We start from the raw sequence: 23,219 nt of genomic DNA on the forward strand, positions 1-23,219 counted from the left end.
TCGACACCAGAGACACAGAATTTCTAACAACAAGAACAAACACAATATGTCCTAAGATTTACTGGTTGATCTTGCAAGTTACCATTTGTAAACCAGCGGTTGTTTACGAAAATCCAACGTAAACAGGGTCATGGATTCAAATCGGGCCAATTTACGAACTGGGTCAAAAATTAACCCTTATCAAAAAAATGAACAAAATCCTTTAAAATCCATCAAAATCCTGCGATTTTGAATGGATTTCACGATTTTGTGCGATTTTGTGCGATTTTGATAGGATTTTGTCTGTTTTTGGGACTTTGCTATGGATTTGAGTCGTTGAAGCTACACAAAGTCGCAAAAACCAGGATTTTGGGACTTAAGTCGGGTTTTTGATAACAATGATCTATTTATCTAAGATCAAGGTTTAGGTAATAGGAGAACCTCGGTTCGATTACTGGCTGAAACAATTTTTGGCTAGACTTTACTTAACTCGCGGCCGAAGTCCGGATTGTCAGGTTCCCTTTCTCTTGGGAACCGTTGGGCTAACACAAAAAATGGTTTATCTTACCCTATCTACCTATATAGCCGATAGATTATCATTCAAACATTACAATCAAACCAAAGCCTACATAATAATAGTCAGCCAAAATATTAAACAACGTAAATGAACTAGAATAAAAATTCAAACAAGTAAATCATAAGAGGAACTTACTTTCAACAAGTTGAAACCAAGCTTTCAGCATAATGGTTAGGCAGAAACCGGCTTGGAATATTAGATAGTATGAAGAAGGGATATTTTATATTTGTAGTTCTAGTTTGATCTACTTTATTATCTCTCCTATTATAGCAAATTACTTGTTGTTGATAGCGTAAATGTTGTATCACCATTCTGAAAAACAAGTAATGGAAACAAAGACACGCCGGAAGAAAAGTTGTCAAGATTCTGATAGCTAAACTTTAGCAATTTAGTCCAAGACTCTTCAACTGCAAATTCCCTCATCTTCCATATAACAAAATTGTTTCCCTCTGAATGGTGAGAAAAACAAAGACAGTCCATCAACACACAAACCATTGGCATATGTGGATGCGCTTCGTCAAAATCATGAGGGAGCAACATTTGTGTGTATGTCTCCATCCCCAAATCGAGGGAGATGATCACAAACTGTTCAATAAACTCTAAATGAAGATTCAAACAAACATTATTTTGAAAGGCAAACCAGTTGAGACTGTTATTGAAATTGTTGAAATATGATGCACATTTCTAGATATTTCTAGAATGCATTAGAGAAAACTAGAATAAGCTTAAAGTTATAATATATTTCTAGATTGTTCCATTAATGTCTAGGTTAAGTTGTTGCCTAGAAACATCCATAATATTCTAATGTAGAAAAGGCAAATAAAGGCCTAGATTATTCTAGTTCTAGAAACATCTATAAGCACCTATAAATAGACTTATATGGGTGCAATTGTATTCAAGCCTTTAAACCTTTGAGATGCAATGTCAATAATATTGAAGGCTTCACCATATCACTAATGTGTCTCCTCCTACAATATGCTCATCACTAATGTGTGTCCCTACCACTAGCTCCCTCACGCTATATTTTCCAACAGTGGTATCAGAGCTGCGTTCGGTCATTAACAGGGCGTAGCAAAATATGACCTCGTGTCACCAACTATATGTTCTTCTATAACATGAATTCTTCAAAAGTAGAAATTCTCAGTCTATGACTCAAACACAAAAGGAGTACATGTAGCCACAAGGCTCTACTCTGTTTGAGTTCAAACAAAAAAAAACTAAGAAGGCTATAGAGGAGTTCAGGTAGCCTAACAGCCCGATCCTCTAAAGTTCAAGTCCGACTAATGTCGAAGACCTATGGCGAAAAAGAAACTCAAGTTCAAATAGAGCACAAGTCCAGGCAATAAATAAAAATGGAGACCTGTGACCTCTGATGCTTAACTTGAGTACAAGCATAGGTAACTACTAGAGCAAGAATGAGTCCCTGTCAAGAATCTACTACATGAGTGACAAGGAGACTCACAAGCAACTATGAACAAGAAATACTCCCTATCAGAAATCTTCAACAATGTCGACAAGAAGATTCACATGCAACTAAGGAGGAAGAATGGTCCATGCAGAAGTCTTCATCAAGACCAATAACAAATATCATGGCAAGAGGTGGCACAAATTTTCTATCATGTCAAATTGATCAACTGTGAAGAGTATCAATGCAGGAGGAGATGATAGCACAAATCTATGTTTGAGCAACTAAGTACTACATTTTAAGTTTTCGAAATATGCATCAAGGAGGAGTGTTGAAATATGATGCACATTTCTAGATATTTCTAGAATGCATTAGAGAAAACTAGAATAAGCTTAAAGTTATAATATATTTCTAGATTGTTCCATTAATGTCTAGGTTAAGTTGTTGCCTAGAAACATCCATAATATTCTAATGTAGAAAAGGCAAATAAAGGCCTAGATTATTCTAGTTCTAGAAACATCTATAAGCACCTATAAATAAACTTATATGGGTGCAATTGTATTCAAGCCTTTAAACCTTTGAGATGCAATGTCAATAATATTGAAGGCTTCACCATATCACTAATGTGTCTCCTCCTACAATATGCTCATCACTAATGTGTGTCCCTACCACTAGCTCCCTCACGCACTATATGTTCTCCAACAGAAATAGACACCACAGTTCCGACCGACATAACCCAAATGACTAGGATATGAAGGAAAACTTTGAATATTTCTCCAAACATTATCGCCCAAAGTGAAAACTCTGACCTCGTTGGGGCGGAACGCTACCAGCTTATGTTTGGCAGTTAAATTATCATAACCTAATGAGAAATCGAAATGGGAATTTGGTTCCTTAGGTGAAATGCAAAATGAGCCTAGTTTAACAGACGATGACCTCGTGGCTGGGTTCCAGAAAGCAAAAGAGTACTCTAAATACTCATTGTTGAAAGAAGATTCATAGAGCAAGCATAGCAACCCATTGCAGCAACCAACAACCTGATGATATTCTTTGTCGGTGTACCAGGAAATATCATTGACATCAGTAATCTTATGTAAATATTGTATGGGTAATGGAGCGAGTGTGGTATGTATGGAATTACGCGAAGAGTGGGTCTCAAATATTGAGAGGTGTGGGTTTTGTGAAGATTTAAGGAGGTGTTTTTTGATGAAGAAGGGATTGGAGATGAGAGAGTACCATGACTTGCTCACACACTTGAACCTAATAAGTGGTTTCACTTTAAGCAAGGACAGGACTTCGATGATGAGATCTTCCGAGAGGGTTACAGGGGAAAGCACGTTGATTTTACGCCGTGACATTGATGGAGGTATGCTCATCGGAGCTGTGTGTGAGGTTGTCATGTAGGGATTACGGCTGTGGAGTTGATTTGTTGAAACCCTAAGGCAGACCAATTAAATACACGAGCTATTATATAGAGTTTTTTTCATAAATAAAATAATGAACAACAGACCAAGTTGCTTGCGCTCCAGTGGCAAGGAGCTCCTTTCAAGGACGTACCAGGGGAATACCGGGTTCGATTCCCAGGGGGAACAACGCTTGGCCAGTGCGCATGTCTCTACGCATGAGCCGGATTAGTCGTCCACCTTTGGTGGGTCGGAAACCGGTGCGAAAGCAAAAAAAAAAATGAACAACAGGTTTTAGGTCATTTTTTGACCTATAATAATCACACGTCTACTTTTTTTTTCATTTATTTCAATCTAAATAAGTGATTTTCACATATACCAAGTTTCTTTATTTTTATTTTTTTGTGATTTTGTCATTTGAGTGTGGTGTTGTGTTGTTCGTTGTCTTGTGTGGCATTGTTTGATTTCGCATCTTGTTGTGCAGTGTTCGTTTGGTTCCAATTGAAAGATCAACTTCAGACATTCATAGATTAAATCAATAATCTGAGCGCCAACGTTGCAGATCCGGGGTATTCTGGTGATTTGGTTTTTATCATATTATTTGTAGGCATTTTGTCGTTGCATGCTATTAACTTGGTGTTGTGAGTTTGTTCCCAGATTTACCCTTTAAGTTTTTACCGATATTGATCATGTTATTGTCTCTGATGTATTCTATCAATTTGAATGAATGAATATCATTATGTTTTTGTCAAAAAAAAAAAACAACTTTGTCTTTTTTTTGACACAAAGCGTACTTATCAAAATAATTTATATATTTTTGTAAAAAAAAAAATTGCATATACTATTCAAAAGAAAATATAATAGTATATACTCTCTGTCCAAAATTATATGACGCTTTGTACAATTCACAATGTTACGAAATATAATAAATTTTAAATGAGAAAGAGATATTATGAGTTGTTTTAAAAAATTATCCTTAATAAATGGTATGAGAAAGTTAAATTAAAGAATTGAAAGAATAGAGAATAATAAATAGTTAAGGATATAATAAGAAAAGTAATATTAACGTTTTATTGTTATTGTAAAACAACATATAATTTGGGACAATATTTTCCAAAATGACATATACTTTAGGACGGAGTGAGTTTTTTTTTTTTTACAAGAAGAAAAATATGTGTGTGTGTCTTTCTACAACTAATCTGCTACTATTTTTTGTCAAGTAGGTTATTGGCTAAAAATTTACTTTTTTAAGGTGGATAAATGAAGTGTCTGAGGTTCGAACCCGACCCTTATATATATTATGCATTGTCCATATGAGCTAAGCTCATGAGAACCTAATAATCTACTACTTAATCATTATAAGAGGAATGTTAACTGGTGCCCCTGGGGAACTCGTTAACAAGACTCAATCATTAATTATTAATCAATATATTAAAATTTATGTCCACTAAAAAGCCTAAAATGGCCTCTATCAATCTCTTAATGTCACTAATATTGTCAATTTGTGATTAAACTAGCTTGGAAACCCGTGCCAAGCACGGGTTAGAATTACGACTATTTTTTATATATAAAATCTAATTAAATAGCAAATTCATTATTTTATACACAATATATAAATAGAACGCATTGTTATCGTATTTTCGATTGCTTATATATACAAATATCAATGCGTATATAGTTATTTGGATTTTCGTATCGTTAAACAGGAATGATTTAACGGATGCAACGTCGAAATATTAGTATTTAATGCAGGAATATTTTACATGGATGGCTAAAATTTATTACGGAGACATGAGTCTTTTTTTTTTTTATGTTCTGCATATAACTGGGGGTGTTGGAGTCTCGAGGCCTACTGCTGCATATACAATTAATTGTCCCTACCCAACGAATCGTCTCTATCAGATTAGTTTCTTTCAAATTCCATGATTTCTATAGCGGATACCCTTATATATACAAAGTTAACATCGTACATACACTTGATTCATCTTAATATCCAACACGAATTTGTAATTATTCAATCGTGTAACAAATAAGTATAACAAACAGCGACAAAAACACCAACTATCTATCGCATTTTTTAACTAAGCATGTTATAAAAACACAACAGATAAGGCTTGAAAAAGGACTACAAAATTGTCATGTGCATGCACATAGACATAGGCGCTCCAAAGAACAAAGAGAAAAAAAAGACGGATATATAGCAGATTGTATAAAAAATGAAGCAGAGTATATAGTTGATAATATGGTCACTGAAAGAGTACGGCTTACATTAAAAAAAATGAGAATGATCAGAAGGATGCTGACATTATAAATAAAATTAAACTGAGTATGAGAATATTGAAGTTGCTCTACCAGATAATAGAAAAACCGAAATCTCAGTAGATAAACACCTTAATGTATCAGGCAAATTTTGGAGTCGAAGAGAAGGCATTGCACCTATTGCAATTGGTCAATGATATTTCAATGCCATAGAAATTCCATTAACGTCAGCCTGTGAACATCTGAATGATATCACCTCACCTAAAGCAGGCAGCACCTGAAGGTACATGAGATCAAAATATTGTCAAAAAGGATCAAAAATATTACTCCATATAACATATTAGTCCCTATAACAAATTGATCACTCGGCCTGTTCTTTGCACAACAATAAATGTCATTGGATTTTATACAATGAAATAAGAAGTGTGATCTTAATTGTTCGTTCCAGAATTGTAGTTTATCTACATGACCAATCCATTACTCTTTCTTTACGCAACTATTAGAATGGTTGCAAGTAGAAACAACCAATTCATATCCAAATAAAAAATATATATTACAACGAAGTTTAAAAGAGAAAAAAAAAGTCATACCCACCTGCGTCATCAAGAACGACAGGTTAAACATTCCGAAAAACATCACGGTACACAACATTAGTGGTCTCAGTACACACGCGATTTTTTTCATCCAGTATAAGCATTTTCAATCCCTTTTTGGAAGTGACTCTTGACACAGCGACATACATCTGTCCATGAGTAAAAACCGGTTTGGAAAGATAGATTTCAACATGAGACAACGACTAACCCTGACTTTTATTTATTGTCATTGCAAAACACACAGCCAACAGGAACTGTCTCATAGTAAATTTGAAAGGCAGTTCAAGATCACCTGGAACTAAGTTCAGTATTGGAATAATTACTTTTTCACCATCATTTTTTTGGTAATAACAGTTACACCGATAAAGTTCTTCCCAAGATTGTATACAATCAACCTAGTCACATTGCACAATTCAGTTGCTTGGTCAATGTTCCTCATCAACATAACTCGACATCCAACTTTAAATCTCAACTTGTGGTTTGGAATACCGGAAAACTTGATATTGTTTAAGAATTTGGTGGTAAACCATTCGCTTTGTACCTCACTATTCTCGTCTGATTTGCAAACCGAATCAGAACTGGTATATTCATTTTTGTCTCCTGGAACCAATGATAGAAGAAATTTGTTTACGTGATCAACTGCGTCCAGCGTGGGAGCAAGTATCCCCCGTGCTTGGAAAAAAATCCGAGATCTTCATGTTTTGCGAAAAATTCGGATATACAAAATCAACCAGAGAACACAACAAATCAGAGGAATCTTTTATCAACAACTCATCAGGAATGGGTACGTTAATTTATCCACTCTTGTTGGTGGATCCTATTCAATCTCCAATTGAAAGCATCCAATCGACAAACTTTCTTATATCATCTTCCTCGACACGAACGGTTGAAGCACGTAAACGCATATTTGTTGTAAGTGTGAGAACCTTACAGTGACTCCACAACTTTGATGAGTTGATGGATGAAGCAAATATGTCTTTTATGCATCTTTTTCTTATCACTGGCAAAATTTGTCTGAAATCACCGTCCAAAACCACAGAAAGACCCCCAAATGGTTTGTCTGTATTATCGACACCATCATAAGACATTATATCGCGCATGGTTCGGTCAAACGCCTCAAAACAATAACGATGCATTATCAAGTGTCAAACGCCCCAAATGGACACCCGTGTCAAGAACGGGCTAGAATTTCGTCATATTTGAGGGGGAAAATGCTCTGATGTATCAAGTGTCGGTTAAAGTTCAATATTGAATAAAAAAGTGGAGGTTGAGCAACAAATAAATTAATAAAACTCATATTTTAGTCTTCAATTTTTCGATGAAGATGTGGTATTGTTCTCACTTGTGTGGTTTCTCTTTCTGTAATGTGTCGAATCACATCAATGTTGATTCCCTTATAAAGCCCAGAGGTGGTATCATATCCCGGTTCAACATTGTGGACGGCGGATGGAGTGCTTCTTGGTGGTCTATCACAGACACGGAGAGTCTCTTAATGGAGATATGTTAATCTGTCAATTATGAGTTAAAATTTGACATTGGATGCAAGAGTAGACGTTGAGAAACATATGAGGGAGATTATCCATATACCTAATGCTTTAGGACTTTGGGTGAAGAAGTGATGTCGATCTCACTTGTGTTGTTGCTCTTTGACTAATATGATGATACAACTCAATGTAGGTTCCAATGGAAGTCGTAACATTATAATGATTTGTTTTGTTAGTTTTTGGGTGTCATTTGTTTAATTTTTATCTTAAATTTTAGTTTTAGGATGTCATTCGCTTTCAAGCAATTTTTTATTCAACCTCTATTATTTTAAATTCCTTCACTTTTGGTCTTTGGTATGATTCGACAATGGAAAAATGTAGATGTGTTCTGCTATGTTGACAAATTACATGTTTATTAGACATTTTAAATTGATGCGACATTTTTAATGAATTTATTATTTTGGTAGCATAATTACCCAGTAATTTCCAATTCCTTAAATAAATTCATAAAATTACCAACAATTGAATCTCTTAATTATATTGTCATAGATAAAACACACTCTCTTTAGTTTTACTTCTTATCATTCCTCTCTTGTTCAAATTCCTTTTTCTTCTTTCTTTTTCTAATTTACTTTCTATCTCCACATTAAAGAAAGGAACAAAGACACCCATCTATGAAATAGCCACCAACTCACATTTTTTTACCATGTTGTTCCTCTTATCTTATTTTGCTATCTCACCATATCATAGACACAAAGAATCTCACACTTAAGGGAGGGATGGTAATGTGTCATTTGTAAGTAAAACTTCTACATTGGATGCAAGAGTATATATTGAGCAACAAATAAGTTAAATGGCAAATATACCTAATGTCTTAAGGTTTTGGATGAAGATGTGGTGTCAATCTCACTTATGGGGTTTCTCTTAGTCAAATGTGATGATCCAAGTCATTACAGGCTCCCTCGGAACTCCATACATTATGATAAATTGTTATCTTAGTTTTTGGATGTTCTTTGCTTAATTTTTTATATTAAATAAAAGTTTTTGGATGACGCTCACTTTCATGCAATTGCTTTTATTCAACCTATGTTCTTTCGAATACATCCACTTTTGAACTTTAATCTTGTTTATGGTAGCCTTGGTCCCAATCCCAAATAAAATAAAAGAAGGTTGTGTCAGCATCTACAACAAACATAAAAAAAAAAAAATTAAAAAATTGAATCTCTATAGACAACTCCACTTAGTGAGGATAAGACTTGGTTGTTGTTGGTTGTTATTGCACCTTCACTTTTAGTCTTTCGTGGAATCTAACAATGAAAAATACAAATGTTTTATGTTGAGTTGACAAAGAGACATTTTAAAATGATGTGGGACTTTTTTAATTGAATCTATTTTTTTGGTAAAAACTACTCATAAATCTCCAATTTCTTCAACTAACCCATAAAATTACCAATAACTCACTCTATTCCTAATACCTCCACAGACAAAATACAAACTTTTTTTTTCCTTATCATTTCTCTCATGTTCAAATTGCTTTTTCATATCCTTTCCTTTTCTAATTTCCTTTCTCTCTTTTCATTAAATATGGGAATATAAACCTACATAAACCACCATCAATCCACCTTTTTTATCATGTTGTGCCTATGTCACCAAATCACAAATGCATCAAGTCTCACACATAAGGGAAATATGTTAATGTGTCAATTTTGACTTAAAGTTCCATAGTTGATGCAAGAGTAGATGTTGACAAACATATAAGTGAGATAACCAATAAAGTTTCATAATTGATGCATCAAGTCTCTTTTTGTATTTTTTTTCTCTTTTGTTAATGAAGTTTAGAGGTTAGCAGTCATCCTGCTACCTCTTTCTCCTAAAAAAAGAAAGATGACCAATATAAGAGTAGATGTTTAAGTTTTATATTAAATTTAAGGTTTAAGATGTTGTTCACTTTCATGCAATATTTTTAAATTAATCTCTAGTAATTTAAATCCCTTCACTTTTGGTTTTTGATGGATTTAATCATGGATAAACTCTTATGTGATTTGTTGAGTTAACAAAATACGTGTTTATTAGACACTTTTAAATGTTGTGTTTTTTTTTTTAATCGAGCCTCAATTTTTGGTAAGTTAAATGTTTATTCTTTAGTATGAACACCTGCGCCAAGCATAGTCTAGTATCATTTTCATTTGTGTGGTTGATCTTTGTTCAATGGATAAATGCACACCACTGTTGACTACCCCATAAGGTTCCTAGTGGTAGATCCCTGAAGTGGATAGTCTCATACTTGAGGGATAGAAGTTAATGTGTCAAGTCTGAGTTAAAGTTTCATATTGGAGGTAAGAGTGTATGTTGAGCGACACATAAGTGATGTGATCTATATACCTAATGTCTTAAGGTTTAGGATGAAGATATGGTGTCAAACTCACTTAAGTGGGTTTTCTTAGTCTAATGTAATGATCAAATTCAATGTAGCATCCCTTGAAAGTCTCAGCATTACGATGAACTGTATTTTATTTTTTATTTTTGGATGTCATTTGTTTATTTTATTTTTTAATTTAGTTTTTTGATGTCTTCCTCTTTCATGTGATTTTTTTTATTCAACCTCTATTATTTCAAATTCATTCAATTTTTGTCTTTGGTGGCAAATGAGAGTGGAAAATTGCAGACGTGTTATGCTAAGTTGACAAAATATATGCTTATTGGACATTAAAAATAATGTGAGGTTTTTTTAATTAGATCTAATTTTTTGGTAAAATAATTACCTAAAAATCTCGTACTCCTTCGACAGACCTATAAGATTATTGGCAACTCGCATTATTCCCTATACTCTTACAAACAAAACACACAATACTTATTTTATTTCTCTTATCTTCTCTCATGTTTAAATTATTTTTTCATATCTGTTTATTTTCATTTAATTTGAAAAGAATGAACATAAACCTCCCTCCTTCAAACCACCACCAGACCACCTTTTTGAACATGCTCCATTTGATCGCCTTAATTTTAGCTTTTGAATGTCATTGATTTTGATGCTATTTTTTTATTTAACCTATATTATTTCAAATTTCTTCACTATTAATATGTAGTGGGATCTGACAATGGCAAAATGTAGTTGTGTTGTGCTAAATTCACAAATACATGTTTATAAGACATTTTAGGTGAAATGTGGTATTAATCTCACTTGTGTGATTGCTCTTAGCCTAATATGATGATCGAGGCTCCCCATGAAGCCCCAACATTATGACTTCTTAGTGAGATTGTATATCATTTGTTTAATTCATTTATCTTAAAATCAAGTCTTTCAATGCAACCAAAAAAAAATCAAGTCTTTCAATGTCATTCATTTTTATGCTATTTTTTCTATTTAACCTCCATTAGTTCAAATTCTTTCACATTTTGTCTTTGGTGAATGTGAAAATGGAAAGAGGCATATATATGATGTTGATTTGACGAAATACATGCTCATTAGATATTTCAAAATGATATCGCATTTTCTAAATGAGTCTAATTTTTTTGTTAAAATAATTACTCGTAAATCTCCAGCTTATTTGACAAACTCATAAAATTACCAGCAACTCACGCTATTTTCTATACCCTTAAGAACATATCACACACTTCTTTTTTTTCATTTATCATTTTTCTTAGGTGTAAATTCATTTGTCATTTTGTTATATTTTCTAAGTTTATTTCCCTCTTCTCATGAAAGAAAGGAACGAAAATCTTCTTGCATGAAAACACAACTAACCCATCTTTTTTAGCATGTTGTGTCTCTGTCTGATCTTATTTGTTTATATCTTTATAGCACAAACATAAAGAGTCTCACACTGAAGGGAAAGATGTTGACGTGTCATCAAGTATGAGTTAAAGTTCAACATTAAATTCAAAAGTATATTTTGAGCAACATATAAGTGAGGAGACCAATATAACTAATGTCTTGTATGGTTTTGGTAGAAATAAATTCATTGTGGTTTTTAATTTTATTTAAATAACGACATTAAATGTTAAACCTCAAAAATCATTATGGCGCAAAGATCATTAAGGTGTTATTCCATTTATATTTTTTTTTATAAAATTAACCATAAATTTATTATTATTTTTTTGTATTATAAAAGACTTTTATGTGCACTATGCTACTAAAAGGGAATTGGATTATCTCCATTGAAAATTTTCTCAATTTTTATCCATTTCCAATCTACACGATTAAAATACAAAAACCATTTTTTTTTATAATTTAATTCTCAACTTCTCTCTCGTGTTTAATTGTTGAGATTACACTGGAGAAAATTTGAGAGAATTTTCAATGTAGAGAATTCAAATCCTACTAAAAGACACGATGTACTTTGATTTTTTTTTTAAGACAATTTTTTAGGAAAAAAAAACTAAAATTGGAATTTGAAAAATTAATGGTTTTATTGCTTAAATTTAATTTTGGGTATCATTCAACTCTTCCTTATACTCTTGTTGTTATTACATTTCTATAATCATATGACTTTTCTATGTTCTTGAGTAATCTTTTTTCTTTTAGAATATCAAAATTAAGGCTTTCATTTTGGATTAAAAAAATTGAGGCTTTTCAATGACCAATATTGAAATTTAAATTTTTAAATTTAAACAATACATTTTCTTTTAAGATAAAAAATGTAGATGAGTTTGATTCTCAATTGCTCACCGGGATCATAACATGTCTCATGATTCAAAGAGCGTTTATACAAATACTTGAAAATTATCCATCAAAGAGGATACTCCAAAATGTCAGATGAGTGTTACATTTGTTTTTGACAATTGTGCTACATTTTTTTAAAGTGATGAGTACTACTCTTAAATTGATTAATTTTGATTTATTTTACGATCATGTTAATAATTAGTTTTTAATTTAGTTCCTGATATATCAAAATCAATTTATTCTACATTACTTATTTTTATGAGTTTAATCAATATTGATAGCAATACAATTTGTTGTTTATAATATGTTTTAATATACTTTTAAGGTTGATTTCGTGGTTGCTGGGTCAGGTTTATATACTCTCAGCTTTTATACTTGCTTTTATTTAATATATTTTCTTTGCTTAAAAAAAAGATAATAATACAATTACATCATTAATACAAATTTCCTTCTCTAAAAAGAATAGTGCACAATAATGAAAAGATATACATTAATAAATGTAAATCAGTCAATATCAAAATAATTTAATACCCTAATAAACAGTAATTACAATTATTTACTCTAATATAGTTAAGGCAGGGTAGTCAACGTAGTAAATAGGTTTTATTCTGATCATGAATTTAAGTGCAAGAATCAATTGTCATATTAATGTGTAATCAATTACAATAGTAGTATTGTCTTCTATCGTCTTGTTCCTGCCCTTGCTAGATACATCCTTAAGACAATTTCCTAAAAATATAGAATATTGATTCAATTTATAACGTCATCACCTATTATAATTATAATTGACATCTATCTTACAACTGAAATGGTAGTATAGCTACTATCATAATTATCTTTTTCAATGCCAAATAAAAAGTTCCAATTAAAAGAATAAAGAAGCACGTTTGTCTTTTGTTCTCTTTGGATCTCAACTATACTTTTTTTTTTCTTTCCATAATTCAATCTTCATGAATATTGTCTATTCATGAATAATTTCTGCAAGTTAAAAAGTCAAAACAAACAAAAAAGTTATAAAATATTCAACAACACAACTTTATACCGAAGAAGAAAAACTACATTGTATTTATTAAAAAAAGAAAAACATAATCAGAAAAGACTTTCAATAATATGAATTACCGAAACTCGTGTTTCTCTTACATATATCAAAGAAATCAAATAAGTTGTTACAATACATGGGTCATGTACATTAATAAGAGAAATATGTAAAAAATTGACATTGTAACAAAGAGAGAAAATAGAGGTTCATAGAAGACTTTCAATAATATGAATTGTGAATAGAGAGTGGTGTGAAAAATGTGAGAGTCAAAACGGATATTTATAGCCAAAGACATAAAGTAACCAAAATAATCAAGTGCTTGATTCATGCATACCGTAACGGAAAAAAAATTGTACATTAATATTCATCAATTGGTGCATTTGATCTTAGAAACAAAATCGTAGTAATTCAAACCAAATGATTTTATTTTATTGATAACTTTTTTTTTGACAATTTTATTTTATTGGTAACCATATATTTGACATCTACATACGCACACTATTTTTTGACCAAACATATTTTTATTTAATTTTAATGTGTAACAAAAAAAACTAAAAATGTGTATAAACATATTATGTACCATATCATTCCTTTCATGCTGCATAAACTATGGAAGGCGTTACAAAAATTTAGAGAGTTGTCTCTTCGTATTTAAAAAGAATTGTTGTAATAAAAAAACGAAAAAATAAAGGAAACGAAAACAAATAAAATTATAAACATATGAGAGAGAGAGAGAGAGAGAGAGAGAGAGAGAGAGAGAGAGAGAGAGAGAGAGAGAGAGAGAGAGAGAGAGAGAGAAGGTGTGTGTCACAATGAAGATAGAGAGAAAGGATGTGTGCTACGATGAAGATGAAGACAGACATATTGACTATATAGAGGGGGAAAAAACCTAAGTAAAAGTTAAAAGGATGACATGTATGCTTAAATTTGATTGGTTGGTAATTTTAATCATGAATCATGATTGGCTGATAATTTAAATCATGAATCATGGTCAATTTTTATTGGTTGATAATACAAAACATATTCATGATAAGGCTATTAAAATGTTTATAATTTTCATTTTGCTTTTTAATAAATTAATTGAAATAAATTAAATTTGTGTGAATGATGCAAATGACATAAATAGAATGTGAGTAAATATATGGTGATTTGAATCTTTGATCAAGCAATTAATGAGATGAAGCAAGAAAGAGTGCCAAGTGTACTTTTCAAAAAAAATAAGGCAAATATATATAATAGAGATAAATGATAAAAAAAACAATTTACTATGACATAAATATGGGAAAACGGTTTATCCTCCCATTTTATGCAATAAATATTTAAAAAAAAAAAAAAAAACATTATCCCCCTCTCTTATATCCTCATCTATTTGAATCTCTTAACCTCACAAAGCTAACTACTATACTATAAGAAAACCGTACTCTAGTAAAATTTTCTAATTATCATCTGTTAAGTTCATAGTCTTCTTAATTTTATGAAGATAGTGGAGGTGGGGAAGGGGTTGGTGTCGTGTTTGTGTGTGTGTTATGAAGATAGTGTCTTGGAATGTTAGGGGTCTGGGTGGTTTTGAAAAACGGAGGGAGGTTACTCAGTTGGTGAGGGAGAAACAACCTTTTATTCTTTGTATTCAAGAAACGAAACTAGTTATACTTGATACTTATGTTTGTAAAGCCATGTGGGGGGATGCGAATGTGGATTTTTCTTTTCAACCGTCGATTGGTGCGTCCGGAGCTTTAGCCATCATTTGGGATACAAATGAGGTGGAAGTGTGGACGTCAATGTCATTTGATCATGTTTTGGTGGTAGCCGGGAAATTTGTGAAGTCAGGAGAAAATTTTGTTTTATTTAATGTTTATGCACCTTGCGATGTAAACTGTCAAGAGTCTCTTTGGGTCAGTATTTCAAATAGATTGCATTCTTTAACGGGTGAAAATGTATGCATTTGTGGTGATTTTAATGTTGTGTGGTGCGGTGATGAAAGGAGGAGTATGAGTGGTGCATCTAGACAAGCAGGTAGCGTTCTTTTCAACAATTTTATTGACGGTAATTTCTTGATAGACCTTCCTCTTCGGGGTCGCAGATATACTTGGTTCCGGGGAGATGGGAAGTCTATGAGTCGGTTAGATCGCTTCTTATTTTCAGAAAGTTGGTGCTTGTCTTGGCCAAATTGTGGTCAGATGGCGTCGGCTCGTGGGTTGTCTGATCATTGTCTGTTAGTGCTTTTTGTTCATGAAAGATGGCAAGCCCTCCATGTTGAAGGATGGGGTAGTTATATGTTGAAAGAAAAATTAAAGTTGATCAAATTGGCCTTGCGAGAGTGGCATCAGAGTCACTCTCAAAATTTACAAGCAAAAATCTTGTCCTTAAAAGATAAAATTTATGTTCTTGATTTAAAGGGGGAAACTACTATTTTACTTGACGAGGAGGTTGAGAATCTTCATGAGTTTACGGAGGAGTTGTATTCTTTATCCCGGATTAATTCTAGTATTTGTTGGCAACAATCGAGGTTGAAGTGGATTCGGGATGGGGATGCAAATTGAAAGTTCTTTCATGGTGTTATGTCTAATCGAAAACGAAGAAATGCTATTCAATTTTTTCTGGTGGATGGTGTGTTGGTTGAAGGTGTTGATAATATCCGAAATGCTGTTTTTTCACACTTTCAAACTCATTTTCGGTGTTCAAATGTAGTGCGCCCCTCTATGGGAAATATGCAGTTTCATTCACTGTCTCTTCGAGAAGGAGCCGGTTTGACCAAAATCTTTACTGTTGAAGAGGTGAAGGCGGCGGTGTGGGACTGTGACAGTTTCAAATGTCCTGGACCGGATGGAGTATCTTTTGGTTTTATTAAAGACTTTTGGGACATTTTGAAGGATGATTTGATGCACTTTTTACTGGAATTCCATAGGAATGGACGATTGTCTAAGGGGATAAATAGCACTTTTATTGCTCTTATCCCTAAGGTCGATAGCCCTCAACTTTTGAATGATTTTCGTCTTCGTACGGTGATTGGTTCTGTTGTATCGGACTTCGTGGGATAAATTGCGCTTATTCCAGTTTCGTCTACGTGGGATGTATGTATAAAATTTTGGCTAAAGTTCTGGCTAATCATCTTCGTGCGGTGATTGGTTCTGTTGTATCGGACTCTCAGTCTGCTTTTATTAAGGGGCGGCAGATTCTTGATGGTATTTTGGTGGCAAATGAAATAGTTGATGAAGCTCATAGACATAAAAAGGAGTTGTTACTTTTTAAGGTTGATTATGAAAAGACGTACGACTCAATTGATTGGGGGTATTTACAAGAGGTAATGCTGAATATGGGGTTTCCTACCCTCTGGAGGAAATGGATAAAGGAATGCACTGAAACAGCTACTGCTTCTGTTTTGGTAAATGGCTCCCCAACAGATGAATTCTCCCTGGGGAGGGGATTGAGGCAGGGTGATCCTCTTTCTCCTTTCTTGTTTCTCTTGGCGGCAGAAGGCTTCCATGTTTTGATGAAATCAATGTCTGAAAATAATTTCTTCCGTGGTTATCAAGTGGGTAGTAATGATCCTGTGGTAGTGTCCCATCTTCAGTTTGCGGATGACACTTTGATCTTGGGAGAGAAGTCGTGGGCTAACATTAGAGCCATGAGAGCGACTCTGCTTCTTTTTGAAGCTTTGTCTGGTTTGAAGGTGAACTTTTCAAAGAGTCAGTTGGTTGGGGTAAATATACATGATTCTTGGTTGGCAGAGGCGGCTATGGTGTTAAATTGTAAGGTGGGGTCTATTCCTTTTGTGTATCTGGGGCTGCCCTTTGGGGGAAATCCGAGAAGGTTGGCTTTTTGGGAACCGCTTCTGCATCGAATCAAGTCTAGACTATCAAGCTGGAACTCCAAACATTTATCCTTTGGTGGTCGCCTGGTCTTATTGAAGTCTGTCCTGTCATCTCTGCCTGTTTATGCGCTTTCTTTTTTCAATGCTCCTACAGGTATCATCTCCTCTATTGAATCTATTTTGAATTGTTTTTTGTTTTTTTACCACAGAAAAATATCATGGGTTGATTGGAATACTATTTGTAGGAGTAAGGAGGTTGGTGGTTTGGGGGTAAGGAGAATCAGGGAGTTTAATGTTGCGTTATTAGGGAAGTGGTGTTGGCGGATGTTAGTGGAGCGGGGTAGTTTATGGTTTAAGGTGTTGTCGGCTAGGTATGGCTTGGTCGATGGGAGGTTGAGGGGCGGGGGGCGCCTAGCTTCCTCATGGTGGCGTGAGGTAGAGGTGTTGTGTAGGGAGGAGTGGTTTACGGACAGTATAGACCGTGTTGTTGGGAATGGGGTCAATATGTTATTTTGGTCGGATGTTTGGGTAGGTGACGTGTCTTTTCGAGTCCGGTTTCCTAGATTATTTGACTTGTCGCTGTTTAAGGAGGCGTCTGTGGCGGAAATGTGTCATTTAGGATGGGGGGATGACGGACAGGGATGGTGTTGGAGGAGGGGGCTGTTTGTGTGGGAAGAGAGGTTGGTGGGGGAACTTAAATTATTACTTCACACAGTGGCTTTGCAGGTTGACAAAGAAGACAGGTGGCTTTGGAATTCAGAAACATCTCATGTTTATTCAGTTCGCAGTGCATATAAATTGCTTACTTCTCAGCCTCCGAATGCTAGTGTGGTGTCTGCTTCCTCGCTTTGGAATCAAGATGTCCCGCTGAAGGTTTTTCTGTTTGCTTGGCGTCTGTTTCGTGACAGGTTACCAACGAAGAACAATCTATTTCGCCGTGGGGTGATCTCTAATGATGCCCTTTTGTGTGCTACTGGATGTGGTATCAAGGAGAGTTCTGATCATTTATTTTTACATTGTAATATCTTCGGTTCTATTTGGCATCATATATTTGTTTGGCTGAATGTGTCGTCGGTTACTCCATTAGCTATGGGGGATCATTTTGTTCAGTTTACAGCTCTCGGTGGCCTTGCGAAGGCGCGTCAATCCATTCTCCGGGTTCTTTGGTTTGCAACAATGTGGGAGATATGGAAAGAAAGAAACAATAGGCTTTTCAATGGTAAACGGTGCTCAATTTTGCAGGTGGTTGATAAAATTAAGTCGCTTTCTTTGTTTTTTTTTTGGTTGAAGGCGAAGTTTCCATCACTTCACCTCAACTATCATGGATGGTGGCTTTCACCCTTCACTATTTTGGGCATTGGTTAATTTTTGTCTGTAGCGTTTTTGTCGCCGTTACAGTCTGGTGACATTTGTAAATTTGTATATTCTCTGTATCTCCTGGCATGTCTTATGCTAGGTAGAACTTTTTGGTGGTGGTAATATATTTCATTTTAGTCTCTTCAAAAAAAAAAATTATGGCCATAATCGTCATATTGCAAAATAAAAAATTAATATATTCATTTTTTATAAAATTAATTTTTTGGGTTTATCACTTCCAAGCTTAACTTTTTCCCTATATTTAAAAAACGAAAAACAAATAAAAGCCACTTTATTCATCATTGACGAGTACAGATGAGTTTGTTTTGAAATTTACGAATTTTTTTGGCTTTACCACTTTCAAGCCTAACTAATTTCCTATATTTAAAAAAAAGTCAATCTATATAATATTTTAAAACAGCTTATTCTTCCTATCCTATGGCATAAACATAGTACTCCCTCCGTTTCAAAATGAGTGTCGCTTTAGCCAAAAAAAATTGTTTCAAAATGAATGTCACTTTTAGTTTCCAATGCAATAATAACTTCTTTTTTTTTCAATTGTATCCTCCAATTAATACTCTGCACACTACTTCCAAAGTATTACTTTTAAAATTAACCAATAGTTAATAAGGATAATTTGGTAAAATAACCATTCTCTTTCTTTTAATCATTGCATTTTTTAATATGTGTGTAAACACCTAAAACGCCACTCATTTTGAAACGGAGGGAGTAAAACAATTTTTTTCTCATTATATTTATTTATGAAAACGTTTATTTGGATTGCTTTGAATCTCTTATTCTCACTAATTTTCATATCAAATGAAAAAAAATAGTAAAACAATTTTTTTCTCATTATATTTATTTATGAAAACGTTTATTTGGATTGCTTTGAATCTCTTATTCCCACTAATTTTCATATCAAATGAAAAAAATATTGAATAGAAGCACTGCTACTCTTAAAAAAGCATTATATTAACTAGCAAAAAGATGGGCACGTTCTGCTTTTTTTACTACGCTAAAATTTGAAAATTATGCACTATTTTTTTTTTATGAAATTTTGATTTTGATTAAAACTAAAAATATAAATGTTTGTTGTTTTCTAGTTATAACAAACCAAATTAAACATGATTAACTATTTCAATAACACCAACAACAATCTTTATTGTATAAAAAGTTATTTAAGGGTATAATTGGGATAATAAAAAAGTAAATATAAATATACTCATTCAGTTTGTTACACTTTTTAAAAGATAAAGGAAAAAATTGGACATATATATATTTATATCATGTTTGTTACATTTTTTAATATTTAAATTTATTCTTATCTATTTGTTACATGTGCTACTTGTATTGAAAATTGAGGATATTTTTGGAAAGAAAAATCCAACTCAAAAGTGCTGAAAGGGTAGTTTTCTTTTGATATAGTATAGATGTTGGTATTTTAAAATAGTCAGGAGTTTTTAAAATTTTATGATATTGACTTTCTCAATGTTTATACATAAAATCAACGAGGGTTGTGCAAATATTTAACAATGTTTCACATATAAAATTAAAAAAACCATTCCTTAATAAACACTACATTAATGTTGATATTTTAAAATTAGTCATGGGTTTTTAAAATTTGCAAAATATCGGTACGTAAAAAAAACCGCAGATATATGTGCATAAATCCACAACAAGGGTGCAAATATTTAACATTGTTTTGCATATAAAATATAAGAAATATTTAATAAAAATACTACATTAATATCGATATGTTGAAAATAGTCATGAGTTTTTAAAATTTTATCATATCAACTTGCTGATATTCATACATAATAATTTGCTTCCGCAGATACACGTACATAACATCCGCAACAAGATAGGTAAAATATTTAATGATGTTTTGCATATAAAATATAATGCAATCAATCAGACGAATACCAAAAGGAAAATAACTTGGATTTATTGAAATTTTGTTTGTATGAGGAAGGAGTATGGAGGGATGGGTGTTAGGAGGTTGAGAGAGTTTAACGTCGCATTGTTAGGGAAATGGTGTTGGCGGATGTTAATGGATGAGGAAGGGTCGTGACGTAGGGTGTTGGTGGCTAGGTATGGTGGGGAGGACGGAGGTTTGGAGGATGAGGGCCGGAGTTGTTCTTCTTGAGGGAGATAGTGAGAATTAGAGATGGGGTTGGCGGAGGTTATAACACCCTAAGACCGCGACCCTTTTTTTTAATAAATAAAAAAAAAATTATAGTTTAATAATCATGTTGGTGTTACATTTACTCAACATTTCACTATTTTATAAAACAAAGATCATAAATCAGCACCGGAATAATTCATAAATTTTTATAATTATGAAACAAGTTAAACCCTCAACATCTTTGAAAAAAAATAAACAAAGATTCTAAAAACCTTAAGTCAAAGTAAACATGAATCAAAAGACAGAAACCCCCGACACTAGTGTTACAGATCAAAGCATGCATTCGACTACATAATTTTTCACTAATAAAATATAACAAAGATAAACTTTCGTCGCCACCTTCTAATTGCCCCGCAGCTAGAACTCCTTAACCTAAGTATCTGCACTCCACGAGCACAGACACCACAAACACACAACAACAACAACAAAGGGGTGAGAACACAATTCATATCTTGTAACTAGTACACATGAACAACACTAAATAATAATAATGGTCAGTCATCAACAGTTAAGCACATCATCATAACTCTCACCAATTTTAACATCACCATTCACACACATCATACACAATGAACATCAATTATTCACATAAACATTTATATGCATTATGCAAGACACCTCTATCGCCTATATGCATGTGGTACCATTTCTACTCACCAATATTGTATGTCAGAGTTATGTTACTGAACATACACGTCACCAGAATCGTCACCAGAATCCTAATCATGTTATGATGCATGAAGAAACTCACCAAATACAACACCATAGAATTTACATATTTACTCACCAATAACGTCACCAGAATTTATATAGTACTCAACAATAACGTCACCAGAATTTATATAATGACTCACCAATAACATCACCAGAATTTATATGTTTACTCACCGATATCATCATCATTATATATATTCAGCACCAATATACAATATACAACTCGTTAATATTTGACATCATTACAATATTTAACCCATCAATTAACGACACGACGACACAAAAATACGCTCGTCAATTAACGACACCATTATTACATTTATTTTTCGTAAATTTATTTACTAAAAACCCTTGTATCCTAAAAGACATTGGCTACACCGTATGCTCATTACAACCATAATCCAACATCACTACAAACTATAAGCCACCCACACATCCTAAAAGACATTGGCCTCAAGGGATTTGATTTCCTTAATTTACAATAATATCTAACCCTGTTTGGCAGCATACCTTGTACTATATTGAAGGAAACCCATGCTAAATCTTTTAAAGCATGAAGTACTCATTTTCCTATATAGTAACATACCTGTACCTTCTCCATTTTTTTTTCTTTTACTATTTCAATTGATGGTAGTTTGCAAAAATTCCTAGGAACTGCAACGTGCCTCTATAAATCCAATTTATACTAATTTCCTTCAATTGCTCTAACACTAATTTATCAACAACTACTATTAATAAACTTTATAAAGTAAACTCTTTTAGTCATCAATGCATGAACCACTCACCTGTAGTAGGTGCGTGTAGCTTCTATTCCTTTATCTAGTCATGATTCTATTTCTAAGAAGTATCCTTTAACAATTCAAATTGATTGTATGCCTTTGATCCTTCTATCTCAATCAATGCAAATTGTTCTCTTGCCTACGAGGCTAGCAAAGCACTTATATGTTAAGGGAGAATTTTCTTATTTTAGGTTATCACTTATCTACCATTGTTCAGCCTTATATACTACTCATAACAAAGGTTCTCACAAGCAAATCCAATTCTACACTAAATCGACCATTCCCGTTTCTAAAATATAACTAACACCAACATCAACTTATAATTAGTTGTACTTTTGTAGACATGTTGTTGACATTCAAACCAGAAATCTCTCGGCCTATGAACATTATAGTGACACACTCCACTGATAACTACTTGCAACTATACCTATACTAGTCTAAAGTAGTATAGATCCTATTAAAAAAAATAAAAATAATGGCGTGGTGGCATCTATGGGACTAACTAACAAATATAGAAGATTCTCCCTTAACAAAGGGAAATGTTAACTTATGCCCTTGAGGCATAAGTTAAGAAATCAAATATAGAAGATTTTGCTTGGAAATTGTGTATTTAGTGTCTTAAAAGTCTCAAAAGTTATGATTTTAATATAAAACTTATTTTTTATTTCCATTTTAAGCTCATTAACTTGTGCCCTAAGGGCACAAGTTAACATGACCCTTCATCAAAAAGGATCTATGGGAACTAACAATGATTCCCATATAATAGACTCACAAAGTCAACTAATAGCATACACTCATTGGTTAATAGTATAAACCCAACCCTAGTCAACATAAAATATGCATACTTTTAAATTCAGAGACTTTTATCATACATTAAGAATCTATATCCCTTAAAATATTGTTTATTCAAAATTCATGATTTAAGATTTCAGAACAGACATCATGTATTGTATATCCACACACTTTGGATCA

General features: G+C 33.1%; 2 protein-coding genes and 2 pseudogenes across 2 annotated transcripts; 2 read left to right on the forward strand and 2 right to left on the reverse strand.

Moving 5' to 3' along the window:
- Nucleotides 1–693: 693 nt before the first annotated feature.
- Nucleotides 694–3,644, reverse strand: LOC146946412 (F-box/kelch-repeat protein At3g23880-like; annotated as a pseudogene).
- A 2,595-nt stretch (nucleotides 3,645–6,239) lies between these two features.
- On the reverse strand, nucleotides 6,240–7,368 carry LOC146946413 (uncharacterized; annotated as a pseudogene).
- Nucleotides 7,369–15,075: 7,707 nt separating this feature from the next.
- LOC146946414 (uncharacterized) lies at nucleotides 15,076–15,942 on the forward strand. The gene has a single exon (XM_085748214.1). It carries the CDS (start codon nucleotides 15,076–15,078, stop codon nucleotides 15,940–15,942), a length of 867 nt encoding a protein of 288 aa, XP_085604340.1.
- Nucleotides 15,943–17,819: 1,877 nt separating this feature from the next.
- Nucleotides 17,820–18,578, forward strand: LOC146946415 (uncharacterized). The gene has a single exon (XM_085744495.1). It carries the CDS (start codon nucleotides 17,820–17,822, stop codon nucleotides 18,576–18,578), a length of 759 nt encoding a protein of 252 aa, XP_085600621.1.
- Nucleotides 18,579–23,219: the final 4,641 nt, after the last annotated feature.

Source organism: Medicago sativa, chromosome 2, assembly GCF_051527215.1.
Source record: "Medicago sativa cultivar Bolivia chromosome 2, Bolivia_mono, whole genome shotgun sequence".
NCBI classification, from domain to species: domain Eukaryota; kingdom Viridiplantae; phylum Streptophyta; class Magnoliopsida; order Fabales; family Fabaceae; genus Medicago; species Medicago sativa.

Bases quoted from the DNA above. Each gene is read 5' to 3' on its own strand.
- LOC146946414 (XM_085748214.1), top strand. From the start codon at position 15,076: ATGTGGGGGGATGCGAATGTGGATTTTTCTTTTCAACCGTCGATTGGT.
- LOC146946415 (XM_085744495.1), top strand. From the start codon at position 17,820: ATGTGTCATTTAGGATGGGGGGATGACGGACAGGGATGGTGTTGGAGG.